The following is an 18,707-nucleotide window of genomic DNA, read 5'->3' on the forward strand; positions in this document are numbered from 1 at the left end:
GATTTCCAGGCTTCAGGAGACAACCAATTAAGTTTAAAAAAAGGTTGGTAACGTTGCTGGAAACTTTCGTTACTTTTTTTTTCAGCCTCGTATGTTTTATTATTCGGCTCGAAAATAGATATAATAAACATCTTTAGCTTTTAACAGACGGAATTAGAAGTAAATATTGTATCAGATGAATTTATGTATCGCAGTCAACCCAATAGTACGGATCAGTAAAGAGCAAGGTGTCATCTATGCACTATTATTATTTTTTTTTGGTCATCATATTGAACAGATGATTGTAAAAATTTTGAGGCGTGATAATTCGGTCGGAAATTAAAAGTTCCAGAGCCATTTTTAAATGCTGAAACCGATCGAAGGGCAGGTCATGATGGCTTTTTTCAAATGGAATAGCCAATAATGTCAGAAATGTGCTTTCAGAGACATCATGATAAATGTAGCTCAGGGATAAAAGCTCCAAAGTATGCAAATAGTCCATATACAACGAAGTTTCATAGATTCATGTTTTTAGAAAAAAAAGCACTTGTTATGCATTGTTAAAGACAGATTCACGTAAGTATTTTTAATCTGCATTATTGGAAGGCTCTAAGCCGGGTATTTTGACTTCTTCGTCTCCCTACTTCGCACATACAGACATATTGCAACTCTTCGACTTGCTGATTACAAATCTGAGCTTGCGGATTGAACGTGAGGCTAATATCGAGAAACAGATGTCCAAAATCACAACATGTGTAGTAAGTGCTGCTGAGGGATCTTATACCCTCCAACACCAACTCCTCACCACCAACTTGGTGCTTAGAGAAATGTTTGGGTCCTTTCATGTCATATAGAGTCTGTTAAGTAATGGTTCTTTGTGCTTAAATTCATTCAATAAATATTTGGTAGAATTTTAATAGCAGTATGAACGTCCTAAATCGAAACACTAAGTACATATTTTATAAATCGTGTTTGACTCTCATCAAAACTGGTTATAATGATTTTTAAGTTTTCTTTATTAGAAGATTGCAGTCCTCCCTCTGGGTTCATAATTATGAAAAAAGTTCATATTTTTAACCTAGGTTCATAAATGGTTCATGATTTAGAAAAAAGGTTCATAAAGCTCATATTTTTCTTGTCATCAGCTGGAAAGCACTTGCGGTTGGTGTCTTTTTCCTTATAAAGGACAAGCAAAGCAAATGTAGGTGCAAGAGTTTTATTTAGAACCTTTCAAACTGTAACACTCAGCATGTTTTGTGAACATACATTTTCTTCTGTTCAAAAAGACATTGTTACATATAATTTGGTTTCTAATTTGTTACATCTAATTTGGCCCCTATATCTTCTTGTACTAAGCTATCTTTTAGTCTTTTCCTTTTTTTGGCTTGAGTCTTTGCTACCTTCATAGAGTTTTCTTGTAGTAATATTCCTAAATAGTTGATTTAAGCTTATGAGCTGTAACATAACTTCTTGGCAGAAGATCATAAGTTGATTGATTATTCTATTTTTTTCTTTTTCTTTTGTTTTTTACATGGATTCACACTAATGCTTTTTGCAAGGACCTTCTACGCGACATTGGATCTTCTTACTTGGCGTTGCTTTACGATGAGACTACAAATGCCAAAGGTGCAAAGGAGTTGAATATCATGATTAGATACTGGTTGGAGACCGAAGAAAGAGTCTCTGTACGCCACCTACAGTCCTTTTTCATAGGACACGCAAAAATGGAAGATTTATACCAGCACCTACTACAAGCTCTAAAGGATGCTAACCTTGATCTCCGTCAAGTCTTGATGCTGGGAATGTGACGGACCTAATGTCAACAAGAAAGTTTGGAGGTTATTTGATTCCGAAGTTAGAACTGTGCGCAGTGACCGAGGCCTAGCTGACATTGGGACAGGCAACATACACATAGTCCACAACGCTTTTTTGAAAGGTTTGGACCATCACGGATCCAAAGTTTCCGATTTTGCGAATCGAATTTTCTATTTCTTTAGTGGTTGGCCTGCCCGTTTAGAAGACTTTGGTACCATCCAGGAGAATCTCAAGCTTCCTCCACATGGTTTCCTGAAACATGTGCCAATTCGATGACTAGCCCTCGTTGTTTCAGCTGAGAGACTTGATGAGCAATGGGATGCTCTCGATGTGTATTTCTTGAAATTCATCTCAAAGAAAAGACCAGAATTGATGAAGTCTAGCGGATACTGAGAGATTTCTAGTAGTCTCCAGTGTACCACAACCAAAGCGTTAGTCCTCTTTGTCATATCTTTCGGAAAGCCATTTGCTCAGTTAACAGAGTTGTTTCAACGTGAAGAACCACTTATCAACATTCTGTGTGACGAAATGCGTCGATTAGTAATGATGACCGCCAGCCGTTTTGTCAAGCAAAGTGCTTTGACTGATATTCAGAAGGGAAAAACTTTTTCTGAGCTCTCCAATTCAAGTGGGGATTTTCTTCCATCCGATAAAATAGCCCGCGGTGACGGCGTGAAAGAATGTCTGTCGAAGGTACAAAAAGTTGATGATCTGAACTTCAGGAGTAGTGCCAGAACTGCTTACCTGACCGCTTGCCGCCATACTGAAGAGAAATCACTAGGTCAAAGTGCCCTTCAGCATTTCCGGTGCGGCTGGATGATTCGAATCCTGAGACAAGAACAAACGACTTTGTGAAAATCGTTGGATTTATGCTTTTCCGTGTGAATACTGAAGCTGCCAGTGACGAATGGAACTTGCTCCAGCTGGAACCGAGTGTGCCTAAGAACCTGACTTCAGCGAGGATTGATATTTTATGGAACTCGGTTTTTAGTCTGAAAAACCATCAAGGACAGACAAAATATCCCCTTGTTTCAAAGATAGTAAAAGCAGCTCTCTGCATGTCGCATGGTAACGCTGACGTTGAACGTGATTTTTTCCGGTCAGGACGGATCATGACCGAGGAAAAATCATCAATGAAAGTCAAAATGCTCAATAGCAGACTGATAGTATCTGAAGCTCTAAAGAAGTTTGAGAACAGGCGCGAGATAGTCCCTATTACCAGAGAACTGTTGAATTTGCGGCGAAATGCGTGCCAGAGCTATAAACTGTACCTGGAAGCGGAGCGATCTAGACAGGCTGAAGAGGAGTCCAAAAGGAAAGAAGAAGAAGAGGAAAAAAAGAGGATGTTATCTGAGAAGAAGACCATTGAACACCTGGAAAAAGATTTGATTGAGAAGAAGTCAGTTGAAAAGGAGAAGAGACAAGTAGCAGAAAGGCTTCTTCAAGAGGCTGAAAAAAGCCATGGATGCCAAAGACTTTGTAGAAATAAGCCTCGCACAAAATGTGATCGAGGCTTTGAGCCGGAAGATGCGCGAAGAAAATGAGGCAGCCAGAGAGGTTGAGTGGATACAGAGCAGGGTAAACAAACGAAAGTCGTCCTTAATTTCGTCATGTTTTGCCAAAAAAGGAACAAGTAGAGTGGACTATTTTGTACTATTGTATTTTGGGTAAAAATTTACCAAATCATATTATTGAGCTACGACTAAAGTGAATATACCACTCGATGCCTTTTTTTATGCTCTTTACGAATATAATAATCATTTCTGTTGGAAGTAAATTTTAGCCCCCACCCCTATATATACCAATTCAGGGTATATATTTGCACATTGGGGGGGGGGAGTTCAAAATTACCTCTTATTTACATCAGAAACAAAATTACCCCCACCCCCCTAATGTGCAAATTTTTGCACACCAACTACCACCTTTTGTGTCCACGGACAGTTTCTGAGGTGCACATATCGTAAATTTAGGTTCATAATAGGTTCATAGAAAGCGCAATCAGAAGTTCATAAAGTTCATATTTTTGTGGTTAAAAGTTCATAAAGTTCATATTTTTCACAAAAAATCTAGCGGGAGGCCTGAGATTGAAGCCGATATTGCATTACGGGCATCAAAAATCAAAATAATTTTCGTGCGTATTTCAGCACGTCTTTGAAATCAAAGTCATGCAAGGATTTTCATTCCTTTTTTTGGCTGCTCTAAAACATTCTGGCATCAGTTTTTTATACGCAAAAGAATGTGGGTAGCAGAAAATCATGACGCTTAGTTAAATATGGTTATGACTAATTTCTCTTTGCTGGTAATCACAAATGCAAACTTGGGGGCCTCAAGGGCTAGAGCCATTCTCGAAGGGCCTCTTATGGGAAGTGAAATCCCTGTGACAAAAAAAAAAAAAAAAAAAAAAAATGCTTGAAAGAATCCTACACAACCTATAAGTATTTACCGTTTTTTTATATTGGAACCTAGTTCAGTTAGGGAACTTAAGCCCCTTGAAGAAAATGAAAACTATATATCTATATTTTTAATTTAAAGGTTAAAGGTAAATGTAAAGATAAAAGGTTCCTACATTTGTACATTATGACACTGTTTGCCCATGTGTCTAGTTTTGGTATTGGTCTGAGATTTGGATTTTCGTTCATCCTCTCACTGATTTATACCCTAAAAGTGAGTTATTCTGAAAATAAAAAAAGGGTAAATAGTATATAGTCAAAGCTTTCATACAATAAAAATTTTACAGTGTGAGTAATGTTTGAGTAAAAATGCACATGTTGAGATCTGGTTATTATGCCTTATTTATTGAAGTTCTTTCAATTAGTTTGAAAAATAAAGTTGTGTTCATATGCATGTCTGGCTTTAGTTCCTTCCTGGAAACTATCTGGCTAGACATATGTGGCCAGTCAACTTTCGTCAAGAAGAGAAATTTAGTGCTTGATTGAAGTAAGCTACAGCGAAGCATCCTGCTCTAGTCTTAACTCTATTTCTAGGATTGTCAATGTTCTTGTTTGTTTCGCAATCCTTCGTAAATCTAAGCTTGAAAGATCCGTTTCTGGCAAGTCTAGCTTGGCTTCCATGTCTAAATATGTAGCTGGTCGATCCGACATCCATGTTTCGGCCTAGAATTCTATCTAGACTTGCTTACAAATGCTACTTTAGGAGATGGGTGTTGTTTTATTGGATTGCTAAAGGATAACGTGGCCTAATGAGCTTTATTGTAATTCCTTTTTTGTTGAAAAACTAATTGTATGACAAACAGGTTTTAAAATTTATAAGCCAGTAAGCGTTACGTCAGCTTATTCTTAAGAATGGACTATTAATTTTTGTAATAATATAATTATTTTTCTTTGCCGTAGGAGAACAAGTTCGAATATTAAGCTACAACAAGTCTGGAGAATGGTGTGAAGCGCATGCGAGTTCAGGAAAAATTGGTTGGGTGCCATCTAATTACGTAACACCGGCAAATAGCTTAGAAAAGCATAGCTGGTACCATGGACCTATCTCTCGGAACGCTGCCGAATATTTACTAAGCTCTGGTATAAATGGATCTTTTCTTGTCCGTGAAAGTGAGTCTAGTCCTGGGCAGAGGAGTATATCTCTCAGGTAAGTCTCACCCGCAATTGCACTTAAAGAAATTTTGAACATTTATTTTAGAATCTCAATGCAAAACACATGGAAATTCCTTTAATTTCATGACATGATTGTTGCCTGATTGTTTTTAAAGATAAAAAAAATCGGTGATTTTAATCGAAAATATTGTTAAAATTTTACCATTGAGATTTTGAGCCCGAATGTCCCCCTTCCTCCGCCCCCTGCGCATAACGGTTTTTATAACGTATAACGTAAAACCGGTATTCAATCCTTTAATCTCTTGCCATTTCTGCAACCGAGAAGTGAAAAATTTTCAAAAACGAATGTTTTTTAGTTGTCTCTCTGAAACCTTTTTTTTTAACATCTCCATGCAAAGAACTGTTCGCAAATGAACAGGTGACGTCACGAATTTTTTATTCAACTCTCTGTTTTTTCTTCACTTTTTTTTCAAGTATAATTCAAAATATGCATTGCAAGATGGTATGATAATTATGACTAAAGATAATTTCTAGCAAGCTGTAATTTTTCAATTAACCGTTTCTTCCGGATTATTTTCTTCTTATTTTTGGTGAAACGCCAAAGTAATTCCGAAACATTTTACAGGTTCGAGAATATTTATTGATCGTTTCAAAACGTTTTCTTCAAAGTAATGTCTCTGTGGTAATTCTAAGCTTACTAATTTTTCTAACTGTGACAAAACTATATTTAAAACCTAATGAAAGGGGTTATTAATAGTAAGTTTTATGTTTGGTGGATTTCATTCGTATTAGCAAAGATTATAGATTACAAAGAGATAAGAGCAAAACTGATTCTTTCTTCAACTAAGCGAAAGCAGTATTTCGGGGCGGGGGGGGGATATTTTTCCGGGGATGGGTGTTTGCAAAAAAATACAAAACGCATCAAAAGTTTGTTTATATGCTTTTTTTTTTTATATATATAGAGAGAGAGAGAAATTCATTTTTATTACAGACCAATATTCACAAAAAATCATATCAAGCAGACCTACCATGTGAAAATCTATACAGATTTGTTTGTGGCAGAACTCACTGTTTTACTCACTTACTACATATTGAAAAAAAAAAACTGCAATCATATAAATAAATAAGAAATAAACCTCATGGGAACCGCAAACTAATATTTACACAAGATAGAAGACAGAACACAGCCCCCCTCCTTTCACCCATCCTTATTCATAAAGAAATTCTTTAACCTAATTTTAAAAGAGGACACACTCTCAGCCATCCTAGTGCTTTCCGGAATACTGTTCCATACCGAAACACCCACATGCCTAAATACAAAACTAAACCTAGCAGTGTGTCGTCTCTCATGTACTAGGTCCGCAGAATTCCTTGTATCATAAGAATGGTACGTAGAATTCGATGACAAAACATGACAAAAATAATTAGGTGCTAATTTATTTAAACACTGATACACGAAAATACCGGTCTGATAATCCCTCAACTGCCCAACATTTACAATATTAAAATGGCGATAACAATCCATTGTACGTTCACATTTTTCAAAATCACCGAGCAGGCGCTGTGCTTTATTCTGTACAATTTGTATCCGTTTAAAATTTACAACAAAATTACTAGCCTACACAGAACAACCGTATATATTGTAAGGATGAATAAGTGAATTATATAAAAATTTCAAAACTGAGACAGAAAAACCCTGTCTAAATCTACGAATCAGCCCTAACCCCCGTACAACTTTCACTAATACAGCTTCACTATATTTTTTCAAATTTAAATTGCAATCAGTCTGAAAACCAAGATACCGTGTATCAAATATCTGCTTAATCTCCGTACCATTAAAATTAACCAAACCGAAAACATTATCAATAACTCCAGTACGACTAAAAATCATGTAATTAGTTTTACTCGCATTCACTGCTAAGCAACTAAGACTAGTAAAAACATGCAGGTCAAGTAGCACTTTATTTGCTTTTGAAACAAGCTCACTCAAAGCCTTTCTAGCAATCGTTATAGCTGTGTCATCCGCAAAGGATGTTATGGCGGCATTAGTAATGTAGAACCGTAATCTGTCAACATAAATTAAATATAAAAGTAGACCTAACACAGAACCTTGCGGTACTCCAGATAGTACAGGACGAGGTGAACTGACAATATCCCCCTACTACACACATTGATCTACCATGCAAATACGAACGAAACCAATCACTCCAATTTCATTTTATCCTTAAATGTGACATCCTATCTAACAACAGCTCAAAATCAACGGTATCAAAAGCTTTCTTAAAATCAATAAAAATAGTTAAAAGAGTAGAGCCACTCTCAAATACATTGTTTAAAACATTAAGAAGATGGTGCACTGCATGACTATTACAATGAGATTTCCGGAATCCAAATTGCGTTTCACATAAAAACCCAAGACAATTAAGGTAGGAATATAGTTTCTTATGAACAACCTTTTCAAATATTTTTGAGAACAGTGGCAGAATCGATATAGGTCTCCAGTTTGACATTTCTCTTTTGTCACCACCTTTATGTAAAGGTATAATTGTTGCTTATTTTAAAGCATCTGGGAACTGACCTTTTTCCATAGATAGGTTCACCAAGTATAGAAGACAAGGCAAAAGGTAAGCAGCGACAGCCTTAAATGCCTTAAGGCTAAGACCTTCAATTCCTGCTGAATTTGATTTTATTGTTCCTAGTGCGTCCTCGAGATCAGACTGAGTGCACTTTACGAATTTCATGGAACGACCATGAAAAGCTCATTTTTATACCCATGGTCAGCAACATCATTTTTAACGTCAATTCCCACATTTGAAAAATATTTACAAAACTCATCACAAACACCTTTCTTACCTTTAACTTGTTTTTCACCGAGTTCATGTTCATCCACTGGATCTATAATGTTATTACCGCGTAGTGCCTCATTTATCACTTGCCAAGTTCCCTTAACATGACCGTTTTTATCGCGAAACTTCTCTAAATAATAATGTTTCATTAATGACCTTCTGAGAAAATTCACATTGTCCCGAGTTACTGTTTTGTGAGTCGGACAGGGGGGGATCAAACACCTCGCCCTCTGGATACGGTCTCGCAGAGCCAGCAATGTTTTTGGTTGTAAAGGCAGCAATAACTGAGCGTATAGTTATCTCTACTGTCTTGACAAAATAATTGTTTTGCTGTTTCCCTGTAATGAATTTATTGAGTTCCCTGGCTGCTGGATAAGTGATGTTATTTAGTTTAAATATTTTATATAATTTGTGTATCAAATGCTTTGCTTATTTACATCATTTATGTGCATTCAATATTATACTAAAAATAAAAAAAATAAACATGGTAAGATTACGGCTTTCAAAGTACTTTCTTTCCCTGAACCAAGTTTTCTTTTTGTGAAAATTGAAAACTAGACAGCAACAATATTGTTTGTAGCAAAAGATAAGGATAATTGAGCAGTTATTTCCGTTTGCTCTCTTGCCCAAATAATTGCTGTGCTGAGTATTTTTGTGACATCGCATATCCTTATTGTATATCAAGTATTATACTAAACGTTGAAAATTAAATAATATTTAATATTAAAAACTTTGTCTTGATGAAAATAAGGTCTTCATCTAAAGTTAGTTAGTAAACCTGTTCAGGCTTGCACAAAACATACATTCAAACTCCTGTGTGATTCGGGAGAAATATCTCCATCGAGGCAATAAATTTTTGAACCAATGTTCAATTCCAATGTTGAATCCTTGGAAGTCAGATATGAAAAATGGTTTGGTTCATGAAGATTAAGCTTAGCTATACTTTATTCCTAGTATTTATGATAGAAAATTCCACCGTAGAATATTATCATTACTTAGACTTGAATATTACCATTCCATTGACCAGAATATTATCGGTTAAGTTGATATTATAATATGCTTATAGATTCAGGTTTGAGAGCTTAATGTGCTGTGAAAATCATTTCCATTTTGACTTAACATTTGTTTTGATGTCGTTTATTCTCAGAGTTTTCTCATCGTGTCATATTTTCAATTTATTAAACACTAAAAAAGGCTTTTCAATGAAAAGTAGAGAGTGGTATTAAAATTCAAATCGAGGAAAAAAATAGTTGCTCTGTAAATAGATTTACAAAACCTTAAATGTTTAACGATGAACAAAAAAAAAACTGTTTTGATTGGGCTAGGTGGTGTTATCATTTTTTTTTTTATTTTGCACCACTTTTGATGCAAAATATAATTTATTGCCAGTCGCTTTCAAGGATTTTCAGGTAGCGGCACACAGTCAACCGTGATATCAGCATAATCAATTTTATAACCATTCCTGGATACAACTTATTATTTTGTGACTCTAAAGGAAATCTCCTTTCTTGATGGAATCTTTATATTGCCATTGTCTTGTTCGACGAGTACTTTATTCTTGGTGGTCTTTGAGAGAACTATCCCGTTCTCTCTTGAATCTTGGAGGCAATAGGTGTCTTCTTCCTCAGATGTTGAATTACATTGATCTGGCTTTGTTTTTTTTTTTCTCGAAAAAAATTTTATTTATCATTTACATATAATCAGAAATAATTTTTATGGGCGATAACTTAATATCAAAACATGACACCACATTGGGTCTTTAGGCTACTCAGCCAGGATGGAGCCTCCGACTTTGCTCTAGTAAGGAATTCCAAAGTTGATCAACGACCAAGTGCTGCTTAGTAAGACTGAGGATTGTTTGTTAACCCTCCTCCTCTCGAAATCCTCTCCTCTCGAATTCCTCCTCCAGGAAAAACCTGGATCCATTAGAGAGAGAGAGAGAGAGGGGGGGGATAATGGATAATGTTTCGTTTGAGGTGCTTGTAGCATATGCCACCCTTTTTGGCCGGCAACGGTCAAGAAGGAGGGGATGGGGAGAAGGAGAGGGACTGAGAGATTCTTGTTCAATCATTTAAATTATGCTTGACACGGCGTATAATGCTATTATCTTTAACTATGTCAAGTTTTTTTATAGTTAAGAATTTTCTACTCAAAATTGACCTATATCATGGTTTTTTCCTCCTAATCTCATTTGGGCCTTTGAGGGGTATTCTGAACCGGAATAATTTTCCAATTCTCTTGGCAATGGGGCACCATTGTATTATTATTATAGGAAATCCCTCCTCTAATGACCTGGAAAGAGGAATTTGTATTTTTGATATTCTTAATTTATCTCTGTATATATGGTATCGCTTTCAATATTTGTGTAATGCTATACTGATAATTAGGGTGTGGTATGCGTCACTCTTTACCAAGTATTTTGCTTATTTTCCCCACCCATTTGGGAGAATTGAGAAATAATGTTTCTGTTTTTGGTGTACCTCTTTTGTGCTATCCAGGGCTTGGACAAATGAAATGCTATATTATAATTCATGAGACAGTTTTCTTAATTTTCTTTGAAGAGAATTTAGTTGAGGTCGTAGTTAATTTGTCTCAAAATCTCTTTACTCGGGAATATAAGGATTTAAAAAGATTAAAGGAATCTAGGAGGAAGATCTGAAAATTAGACATTGGGTACCGAACGCATTTAATGACCCATTATTAAATTTCTGAGCAATGTTGGATATTTTCAGCTAGTAAGGGTTTGAATGAGGCTTCGAAAGAGGGAGGTGTAATTAGACCGGGATGGAGGAGGAGCGTCCGTTGCTGTCTTTGCCTTTGGCGGCTTGGTGTTTCAGTGAGTTGTTAGTAGTAATAGCATTAATGGCTATAGAAAGATACGCTCCAGAGGTGGAGTTCTCAAATAATTTTAAACCTTTCAAAAATGAAATCCTGGCTTCGCTATCGATAAAATATCCGGCATTAGATTTCTAATATTTTAGTTTGCATAGGGATAGAATTACAAACATAAAAAGTATATTAATAGATGGGCTAAAAGAGAAAAGTTACAAAGTAAGATACAGAATATGAATATTTTTTTTTTATTTCAGTTATGAAGGTCGTGTCTACCATTATCCCATTAGTGAAGGTTTTTATCGCATTACGATAGGGTAGCGAATATAGTCTACAAGTATCTCACTCGTTGTAATAATGTAAACGCTCTTTTGAACCAAAAGTAGCCAAAAATGACGCTGGAGTCGTAACATTTAAAAACTGTTCTGCACGTCAAGCTTAACATTGTCCGCTTGAAACATTTCTCCTTCCTATATTATTGCTTAAAAGTTGGAGAAAGAGTTAAAATGTCAGATAAAGAATGTGAATATCTTTTGTCTTTTAGGTATGAAGGACGTGTCTACCATTATCGCATTAGTGAAGATAGCGAAGGTCGAGTGTTTGTTACATCTGATAGTCGATTTAACACCTTAGCCGAACTGGTGCATCACCATTCATTGAATGCTGACGGACTGATTACGCTGTTGCTCTACCCTGCCCCTAAGAAGCACAAGCCAACAGTATTTGCGCTAAGTCCTGGTAAGCATTTGGCGTGGAAATAAAATATGTTTGCATCTTTTTCCTTTAACAGCATTTCTATAGACAGAGAGCTGACGTGGATGTATGTTGATGATTTTACTTTGAAATGTATAAATTTAAACATCTGTTTTGCAATCTTTATAATATTTATTTTGATTTTTGGATAATTTTTTCTATTGGATCATACTTTGATGATGAGAGGGGTGAAAATCTCATTATTTTTTATTGTTATTTTATTTTTAACCCACTGTACAATAAATGTAAAATAGTGGAGTAATACAAATTAAAATTCAAATTCAAATTAATTTATTTAGCATAAAAAATACAAAAAAATTTACAGCGTCCATCTACAAAAACCCGAAGGTTTGTTTACGATGGCTGCAAATCCATTATTATAAAGCTCTACATCCACATAAAAACTATCTCTTTACGGGAAAAAAATCAGCACTTGAACTAAATCAACATAAAAAACATCTCCTACTCTAAAAGTATTACACTCTAGAAATCGCAAGTGAGAAATATCACACATCATCCTTAAAACATCCACTCAAAAAAAAAAAAAAAAAAAAAAAAAGATACATCCAACTAAATAAACTATGACAGAATAAATAAGCGTAGGCTAAGATATAGAGCCAAATCCGTGCACTTTAGCTGGGTAATTTTGCGAAAATGCAACCTTTGTCTGTCCAACCAATTTTCATACCAAACACTGATCAAATTTAAAATTCTAATCATTCAGATTATAACCCAAAAGGTAACGCTTCAATCTACTCCTGAGCTGGCTTACATTATCAACTTGTCTAATAGCATCCGGGAGGGAATTCCACACCCCCAGTCCCGCAAAACGAGGCAGAAACGCAGCACGTTGAGTATTCCGAAGCTCAGATGCAAGGTCATTCGCATTTCTAGTCTCATAACAGTGATAAGATGAGTTAGCTTTAAAAATTTCCCAAAATACCTCCGGTGAACACTTATTCAAACATTGATAAATAAAAATTGCTAACTGGTAATCCCATAACTAATAAATATTTAAAATTTTCAAGATTGTAAATCAATTCAACGTGCTATTTTCAAACCGAATATAATAACCTAAAATATAAACTATTTTATTCTGTAAAATTTGGACCTTTCTAAAACTTTAAATAAAACTACTAGTACATAGTATGCATTATGCAACCATACGATGAATAAGGTCCAACAATAGAATGAACACAAAAAGAAAAAGAACAACGACAATCTAACCACAAATATAATCACTAATAAAAAAAACGGATAAGACTGTGATGTGGGCCCAACCGAAAACTAGCATCCTGACTGATCTTCGCTTGCACCGTTTCAAGCGAGGACGGAATTTCTCTTGCACCATAACGACCAACAAGGCGCCCATTGCACACAGCAAGTGGCAAATACAATAGGAACTTACAGTATCTAAAATAATTGACCTTTATTTGTTTCAGATCATGCTTAATAAAAAGCGGATACAGCCCAGAAGCGGATAAAATCGCAGGATCACAGAAACTAAAGTAGAGTTTAGCAAGACCATGCCTATTAAAACGTCCATGGTTTGCAACTATTTTCGCATAGCCAGCTTTAAGCTTATCCTTCGAATCACAAATAAATTTACGCCGGATGCTTCCTACGGATTCACATATGGAAATACCAAGCCATTTGATAACAGGGACACTAGGTACCATAAAGGTGTTGCAAGCAAGGGGAGTAGCAGGGGGATTAACAGCGTTGAAGAGTAAATATTCACATTTCGAAGTATTTAATGATAGGCCTATTTCACTAAGCATAGATCCAACCATGCTAACATTCCGTTCAAGCCTCCTTTTGGAACGACTAATCAGGAGGAGGTCATCAGCATATGCTAAATAAGACACTTCCGAAAAACCAAAAAAAACAACTGGAGGGAATCTTATTAATCACACTCGAAATACAAGCATTAAAAATATGAGGCGAAAGAACTCCTCCTTGCCTAACCCCGCATTTAACAGGAATATTTCCAAAAGCACATCCATTCGATTTCAATGGATGAAATCGAATGGCTCACATATGAATTCGAATACCAAAAACGTAGCAGAGAAATAATCGATGGGTTTATACCAAGCTGATGTAAAGAATAAAAAGCCTGAGGGTGCACAACACTGTCGAAAGCTTTAGATATGTCTAAAGCACAAATATGTAATGATTGACCTTTCGTTTGTGCATCCTTAAAAGGAGAGAAAGCACCCGATGTGCATGTTGAAAAGAAATCCCCTTTCTAAATCCAAACTGATTAGCATCATAATTCACAAAATCAATAATATAAGGAAGAAGCACATATTCAAAAAGTTTGCTAATATTGCAGGCGACAGTCATAGGCCTATAAGAATCACATTTATTTACGTCTTTTCCTCTCTTTACAGTTGAGGTAAAAGTACCACATAGGAAACTATCAGGCGCTAAAGAACAGCAAAGACACATTTGAAAAAGTAGCTGCAAATGTTTTACTAGTTCCCGAGAATCTTTCCGTAAATGAAAAACACTTATACCATCAATATCAATAGACTGAGACTTCAGCCGCCTGATCGAATCAGTAATTATATCAGCTGACACAGGAGGGACGTGCTTTTGTTGCATTTTTTCGGGAAGGTACTTAGCTAGGAGTTGGGAATATCGGCTATGTACAGCGAAATTAACACGGGAAAAAATATTAGAATAATGTTGGACCCAAGCTGATTGCGGAACATTATCACTCTTATAATCAGTAAACTTAGAAGAATTCGTCACAAACTTCCACTCTTCCGAACTGTTTGGAAAATTAACTCCAGCTTCACGGACGGACCGCAGTTGTCTTTTATAAGCCGTTTTCGTTTTACGTTTAATATCAAAAACAGTACCACGAGAGGGACGCCCACAAGCAATCCAAATACGTAACCATAGCTTGGCCTGATTTTTCACTTTTTTCAAAAGAGGGTCATAATTCCAAACAAACTTTTGCGTGTTGGACCAAATATGTTCAATTGAGACAGCTACTTGTTCGGTTTTTTTCAAACATAAAATGATTTGATGATAATGTGTATTCAATTGCGAACGAGCACTGGGTGAGGTAACTCCGCAACAGAGGAGGTTATAAGGCACATTAATGGTACTCAGCAGGCTTGCAAGCATGGCCACATATAGAGGCCAATCACAACGATTCCAAGTTCGTCGTTGAAACCACTTTTTTTCTACGGACTGGGGAGTATTTATTACTAGTTTAGATGTGACTGACACACACAGAGATATGGGTATGTGGTCATAATATCTTTCATCTTTATCAACGTGGACAGTTGAAGTTGTAACACCAGCAGAGCATACACAGTGGTCAAGGTTAGACCGGGAGCCGCTGGCTTGTATGTAAGTAAATGGAAGATCTTTTGTCAGAATCCGGAAACCAAGGGGGAGGCACTCCAGCAGTGAATCGGATCGGGGGGAGGACATTGTCATGTCACAGTTCATGTCACCCATTAGTAGCCAATCATAACCAAGTTTCTCAATACCCGATACCAAATTATTCAATTTTTTGCACGCTTTAACAAAATGGGTGAATGACGCAAGATTATTCTTATTATGCGGCAAATAAACATTAACTAGTACAAGATCACCAATCCTGACGGCTAAATAAATATCATCAGATCCGTAACACTGTGGGGAAAGGGAAGAGAGTTTCCGATTCAGCAGGCAAGCCAACCCACCGGAGGGACGACCTCGAGCTCTTCGGGCATTTGTAGAAAAAACCATGTGGCCGGGGCTACGTGGAAGAAAATTTACGCTCACAGCCGGCAATAAATGTTCTTGAAAAAGGACTACATCAAATGTATCAAGAAGATTATCAATACAAATGTCCTTATCTTTGGTCCCATTAATATTAAAAGAACAAATAGAGATAGGCAAAGATATCATTTGGCAATACCTTTGGTAGCAATAGCACGCAACTTGGGACATCGCAAACTATATGACACATGGTCTCCACCACAGTTAGCACATTTAGGGGACAACTGACAGGGAGAGTCCTTTGATGAGTCGTGGGGATCGGAGCATCGGCTCACATTAATGCTAATTAGAACAAAGCATTAATAAAGTCTCATCGTCAATGGGCCTCGTCCTATTTTATTTGTATCCTGTCCTTTCCCCAACGAGCTGAAATATTTGTAGAGGGACTTCTTGAGCTGGACATAGCCTTGTTTTTCTTTTTTCTTCGCAGAGTTAAGTAATTGAAATCCTTGGCCGACATTGAGCAGTCATAGTTGAGACCTGAATAGTCAATAAAGTGCAGTCGGATACCTAGATGACGACAACCGAAAATTAACTAGATTCACGTTGCCTAGGCAACGTTAAGTGTTGCAGTAACCCTTTGTTGACCTTGCCAATAAAAGCATTGCAGGAGCAACTTTGGTCAGGTATCTGAGGAAGGGATTTAGAAATATTATGTTGACTGTGTAGCCAAATGAACCTCATCCTTTTTAATCGTTAAAGATTAAGATTTATAATATCATCTTATAGTGCTAATTAGTACTATATATCTATCCCTATAATTTTAAGAATCATATTGCTACAGCTACTATTTATTATCAAACAGTTCGTGGTAACGAACTGTAAGTAAGGAGCGACCCGGCTCAATGGTAACCGAAACTCTAAAAAACGGAATTTTGATACCAATAGATACATCAAAAGAATCAGATTTTAATTCTGATTTCAAATATATAAGTTTCATCAAGTTTAATCTTACCCATCAAAAGTAACGCGCCTGAGAAAATTTGGCTGATTTTCGAGAAAAGGGGAAAAGACCCCCTAAAAGCTATAGAAACTTAATGAAAATCACATCATCACATTCAGTGTATCAGAGAACCCTACTGTCGAGGTTTCAAGCTCCTATCTACAAAAATGTGGAATTTTGCATTTTTTGCCAGAAGAAAGATCACGGGTGCGTGTTTTTTTTTTTTTTTTTTTTTTTCTTTTCCCCAGGGGTGATCGTATTGACCCAGTGGTTCTAGAATATTGTAGGAGGGCTCATTGGAACGGAAATCAAAAGTTCTAGTGCCCTTTTCAAGTGACCAAAAAAATGGAGGGCAACTAGGCCCCCTCCCATGCTCATTTTTTTCCCAAAGTCACCCGATCAAAATTTTGAGATAGCCATTTTGTTCAGCATAGTCAAAAATCTAATAAATATGTCTGTTAGGATGACTTAATCCCCCACAGTTCCCAGGGGAATGGCTGCAAGTTATGAACTTTGCCCATTGCTTACATATTGTATTGGTTATTGAGAAGTATACAGACATTTTCAGGAAGAATTTTTTACAGGTAGGGGGGCTGAACGAGGGGGTTATTCGGGAGAATCTTTCCGTGGAGGATGTTTCTTTGGGGTAAGGGAGATTTCTATGAAGGGGGATCAGAAATTAAATTTAAAAAAACAAGTTTTTTCAACTGAAAGTAAGAAGCAACATTAGAACTTAAAAAGAACAGAAATTATTACGTATATGAGGGGGTTCTCCCCCAAGTCAATACCTCGCTCTTTACGCTATAGTTTTTTTTAGTGCTTTCAAAAGAGCTATCTATTCTAATTAACGGCCTTTGTGATTAAGGGGTGATTTTTAAAGAATTGGAAAAAAATTTGAACTTTAGCTTAAAGAGCAAGGTATTGACTAGGGGGCAAACCCCCTAATATACGTATTAAAAATATATGAATATAGAAGTTCGTTACGTAAGTTAATTCGTAAGTTACGTATATTTATTATTAATAAAAACATTCGTAAATAAAATTCAACAAGTTTCGAGAAAGCCATTTAACCAAATAAAAGTAAAATTAATATGCAAATTTCGTTTTAATTATTCATGCACGGTGAGCCAAAATCAAAACCTGCATTAATTAAAAAACGTTCACAAATTAAATACAAAAAACATGTTTTTTAAACTGAAAGTAAGGAGCGACATTAAAACTTAAAACGAAAAGAAATTATTCCGTATATGGAAGGGGCTTTCCCCTCCTTTACGCCTCGCTCTTTACGCTAAAGTTTGACTCTGTCTCAAAACTTTATTTTTTAAAACAATAAAAAACTTTAGCGTAAAGAGCGAGGCGTTGAGGAGGGGAAAGCCCCTTCCATATACGGAATAATTTCTGTTCGTTTTAAGTTTTAATGTCGCTCCTTACTTTCAGTTTAAAAAACTTGTTTTTTTTATTTAATGATAATTAAGAAACGACTTCATTGGTGCATCTTATTTATATTCGCTAACCACATGGAGACAAATTCTCTTACCCTCAATTGTCTCGGAAACAAAAGAAAAATAGAAAAATATCTTGCGTTAGCCTAAAATAAATATTAAGAACCAATAATAAGTACACCAACTATGAAAAGTTGCAAACGGACATTGACAAAGATGAACATGTTGCAAACAACAACCGAATACTGTTCTCATTGTCTCTCATTTTGTCATCTAATGTCTCTAAATTGTTGATGAAAAGTTCATCGACAAAGATGAGCATGTTGCATACAACAGCTGAATTCTGTTTCGAATTCTGTTGTCTCATTGGCTCTTATTTTGTCATCAATTGTCTCTAAATTATCGATGAAAAGTTCATCGACAAAGATAAACATTTTAAAAACAACAACCGAATCCTGTTTTCAAGTCTAAATTGTCTTTTAGTCCTAAGTCTGACTTACAGCAGATACTTAGGATAATACTGGGAGTTACAGCATTAACTCCAAGGCAAATAGCAGGGAGTTATTTGCCTTATAGCAAAACAGCGTGTACAGCAAAACTGGAGTTATTTGCCCCTCGAAACCTTTTAAATGATATACCTCATAAAATAATTCTAAACTTACAATATAATGCTATTAAACCTAGTTAGTACTATAAAGCTATCCACCGCTTTTCAAAATCACATTACGTAGGTATACTTTGCTAAAAATAA

At 36.0% G+C, this 18,707-nt stretch overlaps 1 protein-coding gene across 5 annotated transcripts in view; it reads left to right on the plus strand.

Moving 5' to 3' along the window:
• Positions 1 to 18,707, plus strand: part of Abl (tyrosine-protein kinase Abl) — a 104,285-nt gene that overhangs the window by 39,526 nt on the left and 46,052 nt on the right. For all 5 annotated transcript variants that reach the window (XM_089104490.1, XM_089104488.1, XM_089104487.1 and 2 more), the window contains 3 exons: positions 1 to 43; positions 5,145 to 5,391; positions 11,580 to 11,773. The exon at positions 1 to 43 is cut by the window's left edge and continues 125 nt beyond it. In XM_089104490.1, the coding sequence (XP_088960616.1) occupies positions 1 to 43; positions 5,145 to 5,391; positions 11,580 to 11,773 (484 nt within the window). The remainder of the gene's footprint in view (positions 44 to 5,144; positions 5,392 to 11,579; positions 11,774 to 18,707) is intronic.

Source organism: Artemia sp. Qi Xiang Cuo, chromosome 18 (assembly GCF_049724085.1).
Source record: "Artemia sp. Qi Xiang Cuo chromosome 18, ASM4972408v1, whole genome shotgun sequence".
NCBI lineage: Eukaryota > Metazoa > Arthropoda > Branchiopoda > Anostraca > Artemiidae > Artemia > Artemia sp. Qi Xiang Cuo.